Here is a 19494-nt window from a genome sequence, read left to right as displayed (position 1 = left end):
TCACAGCGCCAGGGACCTTGGGTTCAATTCCCGCCTCGGGCCACAGTCTGTATGGAGTTTGCACATTCTCCCCGTGTCTGCGTGGGTTTCCTCCGGGTGCTCCGGTTTCCTCCCACAGTCCAATGATGTGCAGGTTAGGTGAATTGGCCATGCTAAATTGCCCATAGTGTTAGGTGCATTAGTCAGAGGTGAATGTAGGGGAATGGGTCTGGGTGGGTTGCTCTTCGGAGGGTCGGTGTGGACTTGTTGGGCAGAAGGGCCTGTTTCCACACTGTAGTGAAGCTAATCTAATCTAATATTGCATGTAATTCTGGTCTCCTTCCCTATTGGAAAGATGTTGTGAAACTTGAAAGGGTTCAGAAAAGATTTACAAGGATGTTGCCAGGGTTGGAGGATTTGACCTATATAGAGAGGCTGAACAGGCTGGGGCTTTTTTCCATGGAGCATTGGAGGCTGAGGGATGACCTTATAGAGGTTTACAAAATTATGAGGGGCATGGATAGGGTAAATAGACAAAGGGGCTCAGGGAGTCCAGAACTAGAGGGCATAGGTTTAGGGTGAGAGGGGAAAGATATAAAAGAGACCTAAGGGGCAACCTTTTCACACAGAGGCGGTATGTGTATGGAATGAACTGCCAGAAGAAGTGGTGGAGGCTGGTGCAATTGCAACATTTTAAGAGGCATTTTGGATGGGTATGTGAATAGGAAGGGATTGAAGGGATAAGGGCCGGGTGCTGGCAGGTGGGAATAGATTGGATTGGTATATGTGATCAGCATGGACAGGTTGGACCGAAGAGTCTGTTTCTATGTTGTACATCTCTATGACTCTAAATCTTTTCCCCTCTCACCTTAAACCTTTGGTCTATAATTTTGGACTCCCACTACCCTGGCAAAAAGACCTTGGCTGTTCACCTTATCTATGCCCCTCATGATGTTATAAACCTCTATAAGGTCATCAGCCTCCTAAGCTCCAAGGAAAAAGGTCCCAGCCTCTCATAACTCAAACCTCCTAGTCTTGGTTACATCCTTGTAACATCCTTTTTTTTTACAGCTTTTTCAGTGTAATAACATCCTTCCTAAAGCAGGGTGACCAGAATTGTACCAAGTGTTCCAGATGTGGCCTTACCAATGTCTTGTATAGCTGTAACATGACATCCCAACTGTTGTATTCAATGATATGACTGATGAAGTGAGGTGTACCAAAAGCCACCTTTTTTTTAGATTAGATTAGATTACTTACAGTGTGGAAACAGGCCCTTCGGCCCAACAAGTCCACACCGACCTGCCGAAGCGCAACCCACCCATACCCCTACCTATACCCCTTACCTAACACTACGGGCAATTTAGCATGGCCAATTCACCTGACCCGCACATCTTTGGACTGTGGGAGGAAACCGGAGCACCCGGAGGAAACTCACGCAGACACGGGGAGAACGTGCAAACTCCACACAGTCAGTCGCCTGAGGCGGGAATCGAACCCAGGTCCCTGGCGCTGTGAGGCAGCAGTGCTAACCACTGTGCCACCGTGCCGCCCGTGCCCCCCTTCACCCTGAGTCTACCTGGGATGCCAGTTTCAAGGAACTTAGTTTAAAAAAAAGAACGAGTACAGCTTTACTTTACTAAAGATTACTTGTAAGTTTGGATTGTTATATTACTATCACCCATTACCAAATGTTAATGTTGATCAAAGGTTCCCTTATCTTATGTTCCTAAAGGCAACACTGAGACTTAACAAGAGGTTAAGATCTTTAAAACAATGTACTGGAGTTAGGTGCGTTCCTGTATAATGATCAAATTGGCATGACTTTGCATTACAACTTGCAAAGAAGGCAGATATTATTGCACATGACTGGTGTATAAGGAGCTTATATTTTACAACCAGAAATCCATAAATGTCAAGCAGTTAGTTCAACTGATGAGGTAGAAGAAAATGTGTCTGGTTTAATTTGTTGCCTAAAGGTCATAGATCAGTAGCGCTACTGTGGCTGTATCAACAGTGGAAATAGAAACTGCAGCAGGTTTGTGTTGAAGCATTAAATGCAATATCTTCAGCTTTTGACATTTGTGGAAATACTGACTGACACTTGTAGTAGCTGAAACCTCCAATTAAATTTTTTAAGCTGTGCACAAAATGAGGTACTTAAAGGCAAATTACATGACTGCAAATGGGAGTTGCTTTCAATTATAGCTATTTCACAGACAACTGTACAATTCGCCAGTCCACTTCGGTTCTCTTCAAAGTCCTTTCTTGGGATACTCGGGATGTAGCTAAATTCTTTGCAGTATTTTTTTTAATGATATAATTCAAAGTCATTCAAAAATTCCTGCATTCACTTAAAAGTCAAATTATTTTCAGCCTTGCCTCCAGCAGGACTTCACATCACCATGTAACTACTGTCGTTTGTTGTAAAAAGTCATATGGTTCACTAATACCCTTTAGGGAATGAAATCTACCATCTTTATGTGGCCTGGCTTAGATGTGGCTCCAGACCTATAGCAATGTGGTTGACTCTTAACTACCCTTTCGGCAATTGAAAATGGGCAATAAATGCTTGTCCAGATGCTGTCCCCAACATCTTATGAACAGAAATCCATGTTTCAGCAGACCATCTTCTGTCACAAATAAAGCAAAAAGTATTAAAGTATTAAAGCCTGTCAAAATAGTAGTGATTTTGAACTGTTTTGACATTACAGATGTAGAACAAATTTTATTGTTAGCAAAAAGAACAGGTCATGTTGTTCACAAGTAATAATCCATCAACTAAGTTGGAGTGATGCTAAATTCATTGTTCTTACATGTGTTTGACTGATTTAAATCTGAAACAGTTAATGCAAAGTACTCTTTTGAAGAATGTATTATTTAGAACGCCATTCTGGATTTGGAGTGTTGCTATACCAGGTGAAGGAGCAGCGCTGTGAAAGCTAGTGCTTCCAAAAAATCCTGTTGGACTATAACCTTGTGTTGTGCGATTTTTAACTTTGTCCACCCCAGTCCAACACTGGCATCTTCAAATCATGTAAATAATTACATGAACGTAACAAATGAGGGTAAAGGAAATTCATCAATTTTAAAAGAAGTTGTTTCCCTGTCTTAATGAGTAAAGGTTCCAGCTATAAATGGTTCTGGTTCAAACAGATAACGGATATATTGTAACATATCATTAGTCTGGCTCAGTTAAATCCACTAAATTACCACTGTGTCTGATCTACCAGAAGAGCTGAAGAAACCTCCATTTGAACTTTTACAGTTTAAAGAATTACCAGTTAAATTGTCAATGTTACTAACCATTATACTTATTAAAATGCATATTTGAGACATTGCTGGTACAAGTATGTATATTGCAACAGAGTTTGTTTCTGTGACCAGAATAATTGAACTGCTACAAGTTAAACCTTCCAGAGGCTTGAAACTGAATTGTGCATCAGTTCTGACTGCACATTACTCAGTGTGGTGTTCAGACCAAAACAGCTAACAGTGATTGATTACCTAATGACTGGGAGCTCTATTCCATTGCTTATATTTTAGTTAGCTGTTTTGGTCCCACAGCAGAGAGAACAAAAGCTGATTCTGTGTTTAATTGTGATTCAAGAGACCAATCCGGTATTCGAGGTTTGATTTTTTTTTTGTGTGTGTGGCTAGTAAAATGTTAGTGTTAATGTGCGGCTATACAGAACCACTGATTGTAGTAATCCAGGACATTTGAAGGTGAGAAAATGTAAACTACATGTCATTACATGATTACTTACAGAGCTTTGGGATGCAGCCTGCAGCTGAGACCACCCATAACACTAAGCCTGTAGGCTGTTCTGATTAGCTACTTGCAAAAGAGGCATTTTTCAATGGGAAGATTCACAATGGGAGCTATTGTGTCTTTTGTTGCTACCTTGTACAGTGGGGATTTAATTTATTTAAACAGTACACATAAATGTACAATACTTTTAACGTGAATACATCTGGCAGCTGTTATGACTTGAGTGTTGCTTTTTCTCTGGTTTGCTGAAATGACCTTTTGAGAGCATTGATTGTATATAATAAAGCTGACAAAAGGTTTGCTTTATATTTGAATTGATGTATAGGAGGTGACCTACAAATATTTATCAAAACCAATAAATATCCTGTTCCACATGTCTACACTCTTTGTATGAAATAGAAAACACAAAATTGGTATGATACCTCATGAACAGTTACTGCCGTTTTATATGGTGTGACTTATTGCGTTAAATTTTGTTATTTTTGAAAACTGCTTAACTCCCGATTAGGCTGTTTCCCTTCAATTCTCTAACTGAGAGAACAGGTGGTTGTTCTTCCAGCCCCTGCCAGTGGTACTCTAAAAATGGTTGTGACAGTGTTACCTCAGCAGAATGGGGGGTTGCGTTTTCTTCTCCAATTTTGCCCACTCATTGGCATTAGACTTTAAGAAACATGAATAAAATCAGGAATTGGATACATGAGAATGAGCAACTACTTCACAGTAAACTTGACAGTTCTAATTTACAGTTTAGGGAGAAATGTTCTTGTTCCAAGTGGAATTGGAAGGCCTAATCAATGTTTGACTAAATGAATTAGGCAAATTGTTGATTGGCTGTGGAAGTGAGTGTAAATTATAACCAAGAATCGCGGATTCTGGATCTCTAAAACAAAACCAGAAGTTGCTGGTGAAACGCAGCAGCTTTGGCAGCATCTGGGTGAAGAAAGCAGAGTTAATATTTCAAGTCTAGTGACTCTACATAAGAACGTTGTTATTGTGGAAGCTACCCATTGTACCAATCTTATAGACATGGATTGTCAATTCATGACTGGTGCCAAATGAGTCCAATTGAAAATTATCATGACCGAACCAAAGAAGGTGATTCTTTTAACCCTTTCGAGATGACCCTTAAAGAAATAAACCAGGGTGTGGCAAATCTATTGAAGAATTCCCCCATATTTTGAAAAGAAAATGAAATTGCGGAGTCATATATTAAGGCAGCCATGTTTTCTCTGTAAGCTTTAATTGCTGACTGCAGAACATAGCAACAACAGCAGCAGCAGACAACAAGGCAGAAGAATCATACCATGACACCGCACGGTCTCCAAGCCTGCTCAGGTCAGTTTTCTGGATTGGTGGACCTTCCAGCAGAGTGGCACAAGAAGGTAACTTTGTGACCTGCAGCATGTCCATCCGTACAAGAGAATCCTGAAATGACTTGACATTATCAATTTGGCTGCTAAATCCATCTAAAATAGGAGTGAAAATGTGATCTTCATCACTGTAAAAGTGTAGAATTCTTTTAAACTCTACTTTCCTTGAGTATAACCATGTGTGAGACTGTGAATGAGAGCTTGCGGTGAACATGTGAATAAGCAATCCTTGTAATTTAAACCATGAACTGCACCCCACCCCTTACTTTCAACATGACCATGACATTGTTTAGAGACCATCCACACTTGTTAACATTCCAATCTCTCCAGCGGATGAGGCGCTCTTCCTCCAACCGTCGTGTTGTTTTGTTCTGGCGATGGAGGAGTCCAAGGACCTGCATTGTCCTTGGTGGAGTGGGAGGGGGAGTTAAAGTGTTGAGCCATGGGGTGGTTGGGTTGGTTGGTCCGGGCGTCCCAGAGGTGTTCCCTGAAGCGTTCCGCAAGTAGGTGGCCCGTCTCCCCAATATAGAGGAGGCCACATCAGGTGCAGCGGATGCAATAGATGATGTACGTGGAGGTGCAGGTGAATTTGTGGTGGATATGGAAGGATCCCTTGGGGCCTTGGAGAGAGGTAAGGGAGGAGGTGTGTGCGCAAGTTTTGCATTTCCTGCGGTTGCAGGGGAAGGTGCCGGGAGTGGAGGTTGGGTTGGTGGGGGGTGTGGACCTGACGAGGGAGTCACGGAGGGAGTGGTCTTTTCGGAACGCTGATAGGGGAGGGGAGGGAAATATATCCCTGATGGTGGGGTCCGTTTGAAGGTGGCGGAAATGACGGCGGATGATATGCTGTATACGGAGGTTGGTGGGGTGGTAGGTGAGAACCAGTGGGGTTCTGTCCTGGTGGCAGTTGGAGGGGCGGGGCTCAAGGGCAGAGGAGCGGGAAGTGGAGGAGATGCGGTGGAGGGCATCGTCGATCACGTCTGGGGGGAATCTGCGGTCTTTGAAGAAGGAGGCCATCTGGGCTGTACGGTATTGGAACTGGTCCTCCTGGGGGCAGATGCAGCGGAGACGAAGGAATTGGGAATATGGGATGGCGTTTTTACAGGGGGCAGGATGGGAGGAGGTGTAGTCCAGGTAGCTGTGGGAGTCAGTCGGTTTATAGTAGATGTCTGACATCTACTATAAGATGAGGAAGAGCGCCTCATCTTCCGCCTGGGAACCCTCGAACCACAAGGGATGAACTCCGATTTCTCCAGTTTCCTCATTTCCCCTCCCCCCACCTTGTGTCAGTCGATTCCCTCGAACTCGGCACCGCCCTCCTAACCTGCAATCTTCTTCCTGACCTCTCCGCCCCCACCCCACTCCGGCCTATCACCCTCACCTTGACCTCCTTCCACCTATCACATCTCCATCGCCCCTCCCCCAAGTCCCTCCCCCCTACCTTTTATCTTAGCCTGCTGGACACACTTTCCTCATTCCTGATGAAGGGCTTATGCCCGAAACGTCAAATTTCCTGCTCCTTGGATGCTGCCTGACCTGCTGCGCTTTAACCAGCAACACATTTTCAGCCTCTGATCTCCAGCATCTGCAGACCTCACTTTTTACTCGTATTAAACCACAAAGCAGTCACCAACCTTCTGAGGTAACTGATCCACAGACATGTGAATACACATTGTATCATAAATAAGATTTGGAAATTGGAGGCACGGATGTCAGATATAATTATTTTGATTAGAATAGTTAGGTGGTGGTTTTTGACTGGCATAGACCTGATGGGCCTTTTTCTGTGTTGTAGGCCTTGATAACTCTATGATTCTAATTATGATGTACCTGGCTTAATGGAAGGCAGGACTGAATGTTAAATATTTCTAGCTACAAGGAAGATTTACAAAGAAAAGACAGGGAATGGGAAAGATGCGGTATTAGTTAAGGAGAACATTGCAGTGTTAGATAAAGGGGCACCCCAGAGTGTTAATTTGGCCACAGCTAAGGAACAAGACATTAAGATACATCACTGAATGTAATCTATAGACTCTCAACTAGTGGGAAGGTTGAAGAGGAATAAATCTGCAAGGAAATTAAAGGTGAAAACATTATCAAGTCTTTATTCTGGAGGACTTGTCGTTACCCAAATGCAGTCTGGAATACTGGTAATTTTAAGGTCAGAGAGGGGAAGCGTTCTTAGATTGAATTAAGGCTAATTTCTTATAACAGTATGTGTTTGATCTTTGGATACTGAAACACTTTCAAATGCAGACTTGGGAATGACAAGTTGCCAAGAACATTTGTGTCACTCAAGTGCCAGATAATGACACAAACACTAATGAGAGAATCCAACTATCACCTCTTGACATTCAATGGCTTTACCATGACTTTATCACCACTATCAACATTCCTGGGGATTATTATTTATCAGAAGCTGATCTGGACTACTCAAATAAATATTAGTCAGAGGCTAAGATAAGAAAATAATGTAACCCCAATGTCTGTCCATCACCTGCAAGGCACAAGATGGAATATTCCTCACTTACTGGGATGAGTGCAGATTCAACAACACTAAGTAGCTTGACACCAGCCAGGACAAAGAAGCCCCGTGATCGACATTCACTTCCTCCATCACCAACGCACAATTGCAGCATTTACAGGATACATTGCAGCAACTCATCCTTCAGCAGGTTCATCCAGATCCACAAGCACTAGCATCTAGAAGGGCAAGGGAAGGAAGTAAATGAGAACACTACCAGCTGCAAGTTCCCCTCCAAGCCACTCACTATCCTTGCCTTGGCAATAAGTGAAGAAGTTCTGAAAAGGGCTCATACCTGCCTTGAAATATTAACAGCTTCCAGACTTGCTGAATTTTCCCTGTATTCACTGTTTGTTTCAGATTTACATCATCTGCATTGTTTGCATTTATTTGAAATATATTACCATTCTTTCCCTATGGCTGGGACAACATCCTGGAACTCTTCCGTAATGACATTGTGGGTGTACCTTCACCAATAGGATTGCTGTATTCCAAGAGATCAGCTCATCAATACCATCTCAAGCAATTTAGGGCAGGCAATAAATGCTAGCACAGCCAGTGAAGCCCACATCCTTGGATGAATAAAAGCAGATGAATTAGCCAGAAATATTTTGGTCAGTTTAGTTTCAGTTTCTTTACAGATAGTGCTGTGATTAAGTACAACAAGAACACCTTTGTCTTGTATCATTTAAAATTACCTTCTGTAAACCAGGATGTCATACATGTCCCTTGTGCTTAGCAGTGCTATTTTCTGTTTGTGCATTTGATAGAGTACTTGCTTTGCATCTGTCCTTCAAATGTATGGGTATTTTTCCAGGTTGACCGCCAGGACCTCCTTATAGCCGGTTTATCGCTGCTGTTCTCCATGAACACTGTGCTTGGTCTTAGCAAAATAGGATATTCAGCCCCCAAACTCATAGACAATGAATCCCAAGATGTTTTAGGAAGCTCATGCAGAAAATTGACTGCTGTCTTTTTTTTCCCCTATTCATGATACGCTGTCTTCCAGGAGATATATCTTCTGGAAACCCAGAATTCTTGCAAATTTTTCTGTTGTATGTTTTGGCTTTATTCCTTGGATTTCTTTTACAGTGGGTTCCAAGTTTAGATGTTTTCTTTCATGTGTTCCTTCAAAAATGTTAGTGATACATCTATCTGTATGGAAAATTGAACTTTAGTAAATTAATCTGTTAAGCAGTCAATTATAGGTGTAAGGGAATGGTCATTGACTCTTTACCTCACGGTATTAAAAGCCTATGTGTAATTTTTTTTAAAGTTTCATTAATAGCTTACAGGTTTATTATATTGTGGTTGGGGAAGTGCCACTTATGCTTAATTTTAAGAATAGTGGTATTTTCTGTCCGAAGCTTGTGTTTTTATAGCGCAATTGTGTCTTGAGGTTTCCTAAAATGGTTTTTATGCAGCAAAGTTTTTGATGCGCAGTCATTCTTTATGTATTCGCTGATGTAATAATTACTATTTCAACAGAAAATCCCACAAGTAGTATTACCTGGCTGGTTAATCTGTGATGCTGCTGGAAGGAGGAGTGTTGTTGAGAATACCAGCAGAACTTGCTCGTCTTCTAGTGGTGTAATGAGATATTTAGCATTCATTTGAAATCAAGGAATAGCTTTGATGGACCTATATAATCCAGTGTCGAGAGTGTGGTGCTGGAAAAGCACAGCAGGTCAGGCAGCACCCAAGAAGCAGGAGAATCGACGTTTCAGGCAAGAATCCTTCACCCCATCAGGTTCCTGATGAAGGACTGTTGCCCGAAACGTCGATTCTCCTGCTCCTCAGATGCTACTTGACCTGCTGAGCTTTTCCAGCACCACACTCTCAACTCTGATCTCCAGCATCTGCAGTCCTCACTTTCTGCATAAATAATCCAGCTCCTTGTGAAGGGAACCATGGAAGCTGGGGTCTACTTGATCACAAGTGAGACTCTACATCTCACACAAAGCAGCGTTAAGACGTCCCCCAATTAAGGCAGGGATAAAGGTGCTCACAATGGGACAATCGATGCCAGTGGTGACAGTTAGATTAATTATCTTTAAATTAGTGGTCGCTCAGGAATTAATTGTAAGTAACGTGGCTTTCCTGAAAACAGTGTATGGTTTGCCAGCAAATTTCAGTTGAGGCACCTGGCATCTGAAGTTGAGTGGCACTGAGAACCCCACATCATTGCTCACCCTACCCTAACCTGTAATTCCCATCCTATCCTCATTCACCTTTGGTCCAGGCTCCCTTGATAGTCCTTAAACTCTAGTGAAACTAACTAGACTTGCTGCTGGTGGACAGGAAGAGATGATAGGTTGGATGCTTTCTGTGGGAGGGGCCTCCACTGTTGAGCTGCTGAATCCATTCCTCAGGTATTCTGCTGCTATAATCTGGTTTTACTGGTGACTTGAAGTCTAGACTGGTTGAATGTGTTATCAATTACTCTCTTTACTGTCAATCTGACACTCAAGTGTCTTTGCAATTTAAAAGTTTGAGCTTTGCGCTCTTGACTCACCAGTTGAGTCAAACCATTGCAACTGATTTAGAGATAGGTATAGCTTTTCCAAAATGCACTGACCTGGCTTTATCATCTGGAGCCAGGACATTATCTCCGTAATGATTAATCAAAATTATTAATAGACAATTTTGGCATCTCTCACAAAACAACAGACCCACTGACCAAAGCACAATTTAAATTCTCTGCATAATGGAAAAGTAAACAATTTCAATCAATCCAACATCGTGAAGCCGAGAGACTTTCAGCCTCTAGCTGCTCTCTTTCTCACTCCCCAGACTAATCTCATTATATATTTTATGAAAACTTGCAGTGGTTTCATCTGTACCCTTCCCATTTCAATCCCCAGCATGGCAAAGTGAACTTCAGTTTGGATTGCTGATTAGTTATCCTTGGGAACTCAACAGGCTCTCACTTGAGGATGGCCTCAACCAGGATCTTGGGTTCATGTCACACTACAGGTGACCCCACTGCGCTATACACTCTCTTGTACACGCACACACACACATACTCTTACGCACTCACACAGACCCTTTCACATGCACAAACTCTCTCTCATACACACACACACACATCCCCCACACTCTCACCCACGTGTGCACCCTCTCTCAGGCTTATACCCCATCACACTCACTCACATACTTTACCAAGCTTACACATATGCAAACACACACACTCTTACATGCACTCACACCCACAAGCGCACACTCACATGCACACAGTTACTCTGTCTCTCCTGCACGCGCACACGTAAAATGTTTATGGGGTGAATCTGTACCTACAGAATTATATTTGCAGAAATGTTCTACTTTGCTCAAAAATGCATAACCTACAGTCAGTCCATGTAATATTATATAAATCACATTTTAGAAAAAGAACCAGTCTGACTCAAGATTGGGACAGAGACAGACTTTAATCTCACACCTTTAATGCATTGTCTGAGCTGAGATGGCACCTTTTGTTAGAATACTTGAAGTTATCTTGAGAATGTGACTTAAAAGAAGTTCTGGGATTTACATATTAAAGAACCAAAATGAGCAAACCCATTCTAAAAGTTGAAAGATCTAATCTGGGTTGATCATTTCAGATGTATGATACTGTAATCTTTTGCTATAAATTCTGTGTCTTGTAGTCTTGCTTCACAACCACCTGATGAAGAAGCAGCACTTTGAAAGCTAGTGCCTCCCAAATAAACCTGTTGGATTATAACCTGGTGTGGTGTAATTTTTAACTTTGTCCACCCCAGTCCAACAGTGGCTCTTCCAAGTCATGAACTTAGTTCTAAATAGACATATTAAAGCACAACTATATATTGTGCTATATTGCTATATTCTCATTACTTCTCAGTTACTTAGGAACCACCAGGCTGTCATACCAGCCTACTGTTAGTACTAAGGCTGATATCATTGATTCCAAGTGTAAATACTTAGCAGCTTTTTCCCATTGAAACAACACAACCAGACACATGCCCCACACTTTAATTCCTAACAATCAAATCACTTAGACTTTCCGCAAGGTGGCCCATGGAAAACTCACATAGTCCCTTTCATTTTACTTTAAAGAAATAGTCCCAAAATGTTGTAATTTATCAACCTCATCATTGTAACCTCACAATTTGTGCTTCCCAAGATGAAATAAAAAATTTATATTCCAATTTGAATGGGATTGGGAGAAATGAGTGGGCAATTCTCTATAAATGCTAAATATTTGTATTGGAATTATCCTTCTCAGAGCTCAGACTTTACTCCAGAGTAAGTATTCCATTGCATGATGTTCTGCTTTTAAATTGACAATTGCACATTAAATCTCCAAATTATGGCTGATTAATGTGGCTGTATTTTATGGGTTAAAAACAATGACTGCAGATGCTGGAAACCAGATTCTGGATCAGTGGTGCTGGAAGAGCACAGCAGTTCAGGCAGCATCCAAAGTGCAGCGAAATCGACGTTTCAGGCAAAAGCCCTCATTCCAGTACCACTGATCCAGAATGTATTTTATGGGGGTCAGGCTGTTGAATTCTTGCCTTTCAGTCAGGAAAACAACAACAGGAAAGACAGTATAAATTATAACCATGAATCCAGGAAATATGCTGTTCAAGATTATTAACAAAATTTTTGTTTTTTTGTAGGCAACTAGGGAAACACTTACTCACCATTGTGAGGACCTAGGTGAGTCCTTGAACAAAGAGAACGAGCTTGCCCTAATTATAGATGGGCACACTTTGAAATACGCACTGTCTTTTGAAGTCCGTCGTTCGTTTTTAGATCTGGCTTTGTCTTGTAAAGCTGTCATCTGCTGCAGGTAAGAATGCTGGCTATATTGACAAGATTTCATTTTAATTTGTCCTTGGGATGTGAATCATTTTGGCAAATTAGTACTTTTGCCTATTCCTAATTGTAATGAGGTATCAAGAGTCAATCAGCAGAGCATGGGGCAAAAACATACCTAAACCAGAGCAATTAGGGAAAGGGAGGGGTAGAAGGTGCAGCTCCATTTCTTAAAATACAATGCTGAATCAATTAGCTATTGCTGACGATTTGGTCACTTTTTTGCAACCTTGTCAAAACGTATACTGTAGCATTCAAATCCTGTGCATGTAATTATAAAGTGGTGAGAGTGATATGCAGAGTATATGCCCTTATCTCAGCCCCCTCCAAAAACTGTTTTTTTAATATTTTGTGCTGGTTTGTATTATTATTGAAAGTTCAGCAGATATGTATTTGTATTCAAGGTGATCATATTTTTGCTGCATTCATAGTAGCAGTAGTACTAAGTTTCCACAATGGTGAAAGGACTTACTTCAGCTTTACTACACTAATGTCAACACAATTGCCAAGAAACTATGAAGCTACACAGACCTTGTCCGATTGGTGTCAGTGATGCCACTTTGGCACAGCCCAAGTATTATATATCTAGGGTACCTTATTTGTTACATGATGAAAACCTGGTCTCTGAATAGATAGGTTCAGTTCAGCTTTGTGTTTTAAATGTGCAGGACTGATCCCTGCCAAGGGGAGTATCAACTTTATTTCCTGATGTTTGTGCAGTTATCTTCATGGCACCACAACAAAAATAAATGAACATAGATGACCATAAGACTAACAAATGTTTTCAGTAAAATTGTTTTTAGTGCTGGATTTAAGAACCTGACATTACAATCTATTAATTCCAGGTAACCATAACTGGGCATTCATTATGTTTCTTTAAATAGGTCAAATGAACTGGACTTTTTCTGTGCAGACAACTTAAAGACCTATGCACACAATGGTGTGAGAATTTGATCTGTGTCTTTTCACTAACAAGTGATAAACATCTAAATGTGCTTGTATAGTTATAAACATACTGCATGTGAACTTTTTAATGAATGTGGTCATGTGGAATGGTTAGGCTCATCAAATCAGTCAATGTAAATGTTATCGGTTGCTGTTGGAAATGTTTGACTTTCTGCTGTAATCAGTTGTGTGGAAGGGAACTTTGCTGCCATGAGTTAATTTATTGTACTGTAGTTTTGTTTTTCTTTGGTGAGACAAAGTATTCATGAGTTGCTAGTATGTGTTTTTAATGCTTTGCTTTTAAAGCAGACACTGCATTTCTACTTACAACTTGATATCTAGATACTCATACTGAGATTTCTGTAGGAGCAATAAGGCTCATTATTGGTTATTCCATTTTGTTCTTAAAATTGGGATGTAGCTGATATTTCCACAAGCCCTATAGGTTATCTTTGGTACTGATATTCAGAGGTTTCAAATTGTTGGTGGATATTTGGAATGCCATTTTAGTTTCAAATGTGAACATATTCATGAGTGAAAACAGATGTCTAATTAAAGAATTCCTCATGAATGTGTTAACTTGCATTATTTTACTGCTTCTCACTTGTGTGTAGATGTCTTCTAGTGCTTTGCAGAATCCAGACTGAGTAGGACAATGCTTAAGAAATCGTGAAAACTACATGCAGTGAAGACAAAAAAAAACAGTAAAATCATGACAAAGAGAAATTGGTGGTGAAATTTAGGGTTGTGGAATCTATCTGGCTGGAAGATTCAGATGAGTTCCTTAACCCATTAACATCTTGCAAAACATGAATGGACAGTGCCATAGAGAAGCGACATGGGAGCTGGTAGACAAAAGAAAGGTCTATTATTAATAGATTCCAAGCCAGTTAGAAATATTGAACTCAGGCCCCATCTATCTTTTATTCTGTAAAGAGAGTTTATTGACTTACTGGATCTTGCCCTTCTCAATCCATGCCCATGTTACACTTGCTTCCTATGAATGATATATTATGACACTTCTGTGGAGCAGCTGGAACTTGAACCCAGGCTTTCTGGCTCAGAGGTAGAGATATTACCACAGTGCCATAAACCTATTACACACCTGTGGAGCAGCTGAGACTTTGAACCCAGGTCTCCTGGTTCAGAGGACATTACTACTATGCCTGAGGAGCCCCAGGGTTGCTCCCGATATGAGCTCAAATAGTTAACAACCACTGTCTGCTTTTCTTAACCTTAAATAAAGATATTAAGAAACTCAATGCATTAATCAGATATCAGCATCCATTTTGTTTAGATTTCTGCCATCCTGCTGGTTGCATGATACATTTACAGTGTATGTAGTTGTTGACTAATCATAACGATTCCTGAAGAAGGGCTCATGCCCGTAAAGTCGAGTCTCCTGCTCCTTGGATGCTGCCTGACCTGCTACGCTTTTCCAGCTCTGATCTCCAGCATCTGCAGTCCTCACTTTCTCCCCTAATCATAACAATTAGTTGTTATTACTTTGTCCAAAATGGGCAATTAATGCCTGCATAAGTAACTGAGAGACTGCTTGTGGGATTGTTCCCTGCTAAAGGCCCAGTGTAAGCTCTGGCATCAAAAGTGGGGGGTCCCTGCCCTTTACTGCTGATCCTATCATCTTTAGAGGCACTCATGTGTGGCCTGAAATCCAGCAATAATTCTAGGCCCCAGATGGATGTTGTGTAGACAGTAGCATTGCCATACAATGGAGCTGCCTACATCTGATTAGCCAGAAGCTCTTGATAAGCAGGAGTTTAGCCCTAGGCTCCTTGATCCTGAAGAATACCCAATAATGTAAACAATAAGAAAGTTAAATGCCTGAGTTATACTTAAATTTAGCCGGCCTTCCCTAAAAATGATGAAGCAGGCCTCCATTGTCTCAGTTAAATACCACCAATATCTTTTGAGTGGCTATTGAGATATGCAAGATTTAATTTTAAAGCAATTTAGGTAAATATTTCAGAGAAACTATAAAAAGGTATTTGAAAGATTAAGAGGGTTGAAATTAAAGTAGATAGTTTCAGTTGGCAAGCTTGCATAGGATACAATTTGTTGGATTGAATGGCCTGTTTCTGTGCTCCATAATGATTCAATAAAAGTGACATGCAAATATGTCAAAATATACTTTGAATGGTTCTTTACTCTGAAACCAAATTTCATGATGCTTGTTGCATCATAAGTTTTCAGTCACTTACAATGGACATCATGCAGTAAAATACTTGTTTGGGTTCTTCACATCATGGATGAAAATTCACAGTGTGCTGCTATTGATTAATAGATACTTGTATCTCATTATTGGTTACCTTAAATTCCCAACACACGTAGCATGGACCATTAACTCCTCCTCCCCCCCCCCCCCCCCCCCCCCCCCCCCCCTCAACGTCAACATCCCCCTACCCTGGCCTCCCCTTCAACTTCTAGAATTGTACACTGTGTAAGATCTGCATGATATTCATTAAATATAATGCCAATTTTACCTGGAACAGTAGGTGGTGCTCTTCCAGCTGTGAAACCGAAACCATCCTGTTTTGCAATTCATTGCTGCTATTGTCATAATGCAGTCAGAGCTGATGTGATGTGAATTTTGACTACTGGGTCTGTATTTAAGGTTTGAAATTATTGCATTTTTAGTGATTACTTTTTCCCAAATTTGTATTTCAATTATCCTTGTTTTGCATCCAGTAATATTCATGTGTTAAACTACTGGACTCTGTTCTAATTTAACGTAGTGACATTGTAACTGATGTGAGAAAGTTCATAATGTGTTATATGTCATCTGAAGCCTGTGTCAATTGTGAAAAGTGCTGGAAAGTTGAAGTGTAACCACTGGAAATGGTACAACCCAGAATAAGTTTTGATCAAGGGTCAGATTTAAAATGATAGAATTATTGAGCACAGAAAGAAGCCATTCAGCTCACTATTCCAACTAGCCTCAATCACTGGTCTTTCCCCATAGCCTTGAAAATATTTCCTTTCAAAATGTATATTGAAAAGCACATGTGAAATTCATTGGCCTTTACTTTTAGATGCTAGTTAACTTGATATTCAAATTTAGAACTTTTCGTTTTCATTTCAGCTTTTAGGAATGGCAAGGTGCTGACTTTTTAAAGCCAACAAGTGTTTTTGTGCGATTAACATTTGAAAGGAAATATTCTTGGAAGCGTTTCTCCCATTAAAGGGAAAAAGCAAAAAAAAAGTTATGTATGAAAGTCCCTGTTTTGGGGAACCAGACTCATGTTTTATTTGTAACTGACATCTTTCTGAATTACATGGTGTTGAGCTTTTGTTTTACTTGTTGCTAGATGGCAAACTATTCAGCTCTTCTCTATGGACCAATGAAGGCAAAATTCTTAGTGGCATCAAAACATCTCACAACAATTTAATAAAAGTGCACCCTTTCTACAAGGCATAAATAATCAAATTTACATCATAATAAAAACAGAGGAAATGTAGCAGATTAAATTGTTCGGCAGGATAGTGGCTCAGTGGTTAGCACTGCTGCCTCAGAGGACTGGGGACCCAGGTTTGATTCCAGCCTTGGGTGACTGTGTGGAGTTTGCACATTCTGCCTGTGTTTGTGTAGGTTTCTGCTGGTTCCTCTGGCTTCCTGGTGGATTAGCCATGGTAAATGCAGGGCTGCAGGGATAGTCTGAGGGTCAGTGCAAACTCAATGGGCTGAATGACCACCTTCAGTACTGTAGAGATTCTATGATCCTACAATAAATCATAGATGACCACTGAATGCTGGAGAAACTTAGCAGGTCTGGCAGTATCTGTGGAGAGACTTGCCAGATCTTCTGTGTTTCTCCAGTGGGGTCTGTTTGTTTAAGATTTCTAACATCAGCAGTATTTTGCTTTTATTTGAGAAGTAAATTAGAGCATATTTAACACTTCTGACAATTCACCAATCATAAAGCACCTCGTGTGCAGGCAAAGGAGAATATTCTGTTTGCTATCCATTTCTTTTATACTAGGATAGTTAAGTAAGAGTCAGTGGATCTAAAACATGGACTCTGCTTTCTCCCCACAGAGACTACCAGACCTGTTGCGTTTCTTCAATGCCTTGTGTTTTCATTTGAAATAAATTATTAGAACAGGTTGTGTTGGGGTAAGCTTACATTTCTTTGAGTATAGACGATGTAAGTGGGAATCTAGTTGAGATTATTAATGAGTTAATAAAGTAAATAGAGAAGCTATTTAGAAATCCGGATGAAGGGGGCATAATGTTAAAAATCTGGATTAGGCTATTCTGGGGTAATGTTATAAAGCATTCCTTTACATACAGGCAAGTGGACATCTTGAGCAGTCACCTCCAGAAAGATGTTGAGGCTAGGTCAGTTAAAAAATTCAAAACTAAGGTAGATTATATTTTTGTCTGGGATAGGTATTAAGAGATATGGGCTGGAATTTATGTTCCCCCTCGTTTGCCCGTAAACCTACTTTACCCAACCCTGCTCCCACTTAAATGTGATCAACAATGTGAGAAATGCTGAGTGACGTGGCAGCTTGTTGCGCACTTGACATCCTTCACTGAGCATTAATTGTCCACTCTGGTGGAAAATGCCACATATGTAGCCACTGTATATATGAATTATATGTATGTAGCCTCTACAATTGATTAATAGAATCAAATAGTATATTCCTTTGGTTGTTTGTAATAGTCAGAGTACCTACCGTACTCAACCAGACTGCACTTACATAACCCAAAATAAAATATCTGCTGTTCAATGTGATTCCATAATGTGGCAGCACTTCTTGAAAAATCTTTCCTGGGATGTGGGCATCAGTGTTAAGGCCCGCATTTGATTGTTCCTGAAATGAGTCTATAAATGACCATTTCAAAAGGCATTGAAGTCAATGACATTTTTGTGGATTTGTGGTTACATGAAAGCCCAAGCAGATAAAGGTAAGCACATTTCCTTCCCTAAAAGATAGGTGTATAGATGAGAAATTAGGAACCTCAAGCCTGCTCTGCCACATAGTAAGATCATGGCTGATCTGATTGTGGCCTCAACTCTTCACTCCTTCCTAACCCAACAACCTTTGATTACTATGTTAGTAAAGAATCCCATCTCTCCTTAGCAATACTCAACAACTCTGTTTCCACCTGTCTGAGGAAGAGTATTCCAAAGACTCATTACCTCAGAGGGGAAACAAATCCTCCACATCTCCACCTTAAATAGCAGAAACCTTATTTTTAAATTGTTTTCCCCAGTTCAAATCTTTCCCACATGAGTGATCATCTTTTCCGTATCCACCTTGCCGCATCACCTCAGGATTCTGTATGTTTCAAGAACACAACCCCTCATTCTTGTAATCTCCAGAGGATTGAGGCCTAGGCTGTTCAACCCTTCCTCAGAAAATAACTGCTCCAATCTTGGTATTAGTCGAGTAAACCATCTCTGAACTGCTTCTCATGCATTTACATCCTTCTTTATATAAGGAGACCCTAACTGCATATACTACTCCAAATGTGTCCATCCAATACTCCTGCACATCTGTAACAAAACCTTTCTACTTTTATCTTCTATTTCCCTTGTGGTAAGAAACAACTTTCTGTTTGCCTTCTAAATCAGTTGCTGTCTTTGCTTATTAAGCTTTTGTGACACATGCAACAGGACACCAAGACCCCTCTATACAGCAGAACTCTGATTTCTCGTTATATTTAAATAAAGTGCTATTCAGCTTACCAAATTGGACCAGTTCACATTTTGTCCAATTTATGTTCCAGCTGTCAATGTTTTGCTGAATCCCTTGACTTGTCTATATTCTTATACAGACTTCTTATGTGCAGAAATCTAAATTAAGCCAGAGTAGGCCACTCAGAATCTCAAACTAGATCCACCCTGCAATTAGATCGCTCTCCATTCCCACCTACCCTGACAACTTTTCACACCTTGCTTATCAAATATCTTGTGTAAATTCAGCGTAACCTCCTGCCTCCTATATTCTATGTTCCTGTTAATAAAGCCCAGAATACTGGATGCATATTAACTGTTCTCTTGGCCTAACCTGCCACCTTCAGTGGTGCTCCTGCTTTT

General features: G+C 40.6%; 1 protein-coding gene across 4 annotated transcripts in view; it reads left to right on the top strand.

Moving 5' to 3' along the window:
* Positions 1-19494, top strand: part of atp8a2 (ATPase phospholipid transporting 8A2) — a 564661-nt gene that overhangs the window by 333279 nt on the left and 211888 nt on the right. For all 4 annotated transcript variants that reach the window (XM_060826104.1, XM_060826105.1, XM_060826106.1 and 1 more), the window contains one exon: positions 12286-12458. In XM_060826104.1, coding sequence (XP_060682087.1) covers positions 12286-12458 — 173 coding nt within the window. The remainder of the gene's footprint in view (positions 1-12285; positions 12459-19494) is intronic.

This window comes from Hemiscyllium ocellatum, chromosome 6, assembly GCF_020745735.1.
Source record: "Hemiscyllium ocellatum isolate sHemOce1 chromosome 6, sHemOce1.pat.X.cur, whole genome shotgun sequence".
Taxonomy (NCBI): Eukaryota; Metazoa; Chordata; class Chondrichthyes; order Orectolobiformes; family Hemiscylliidae; genus Hemiscyllium; species Hemiscyllium ocellatum.
This window is presented reverse-complemented; position numbering and strand designations above follow the sequence as displayed.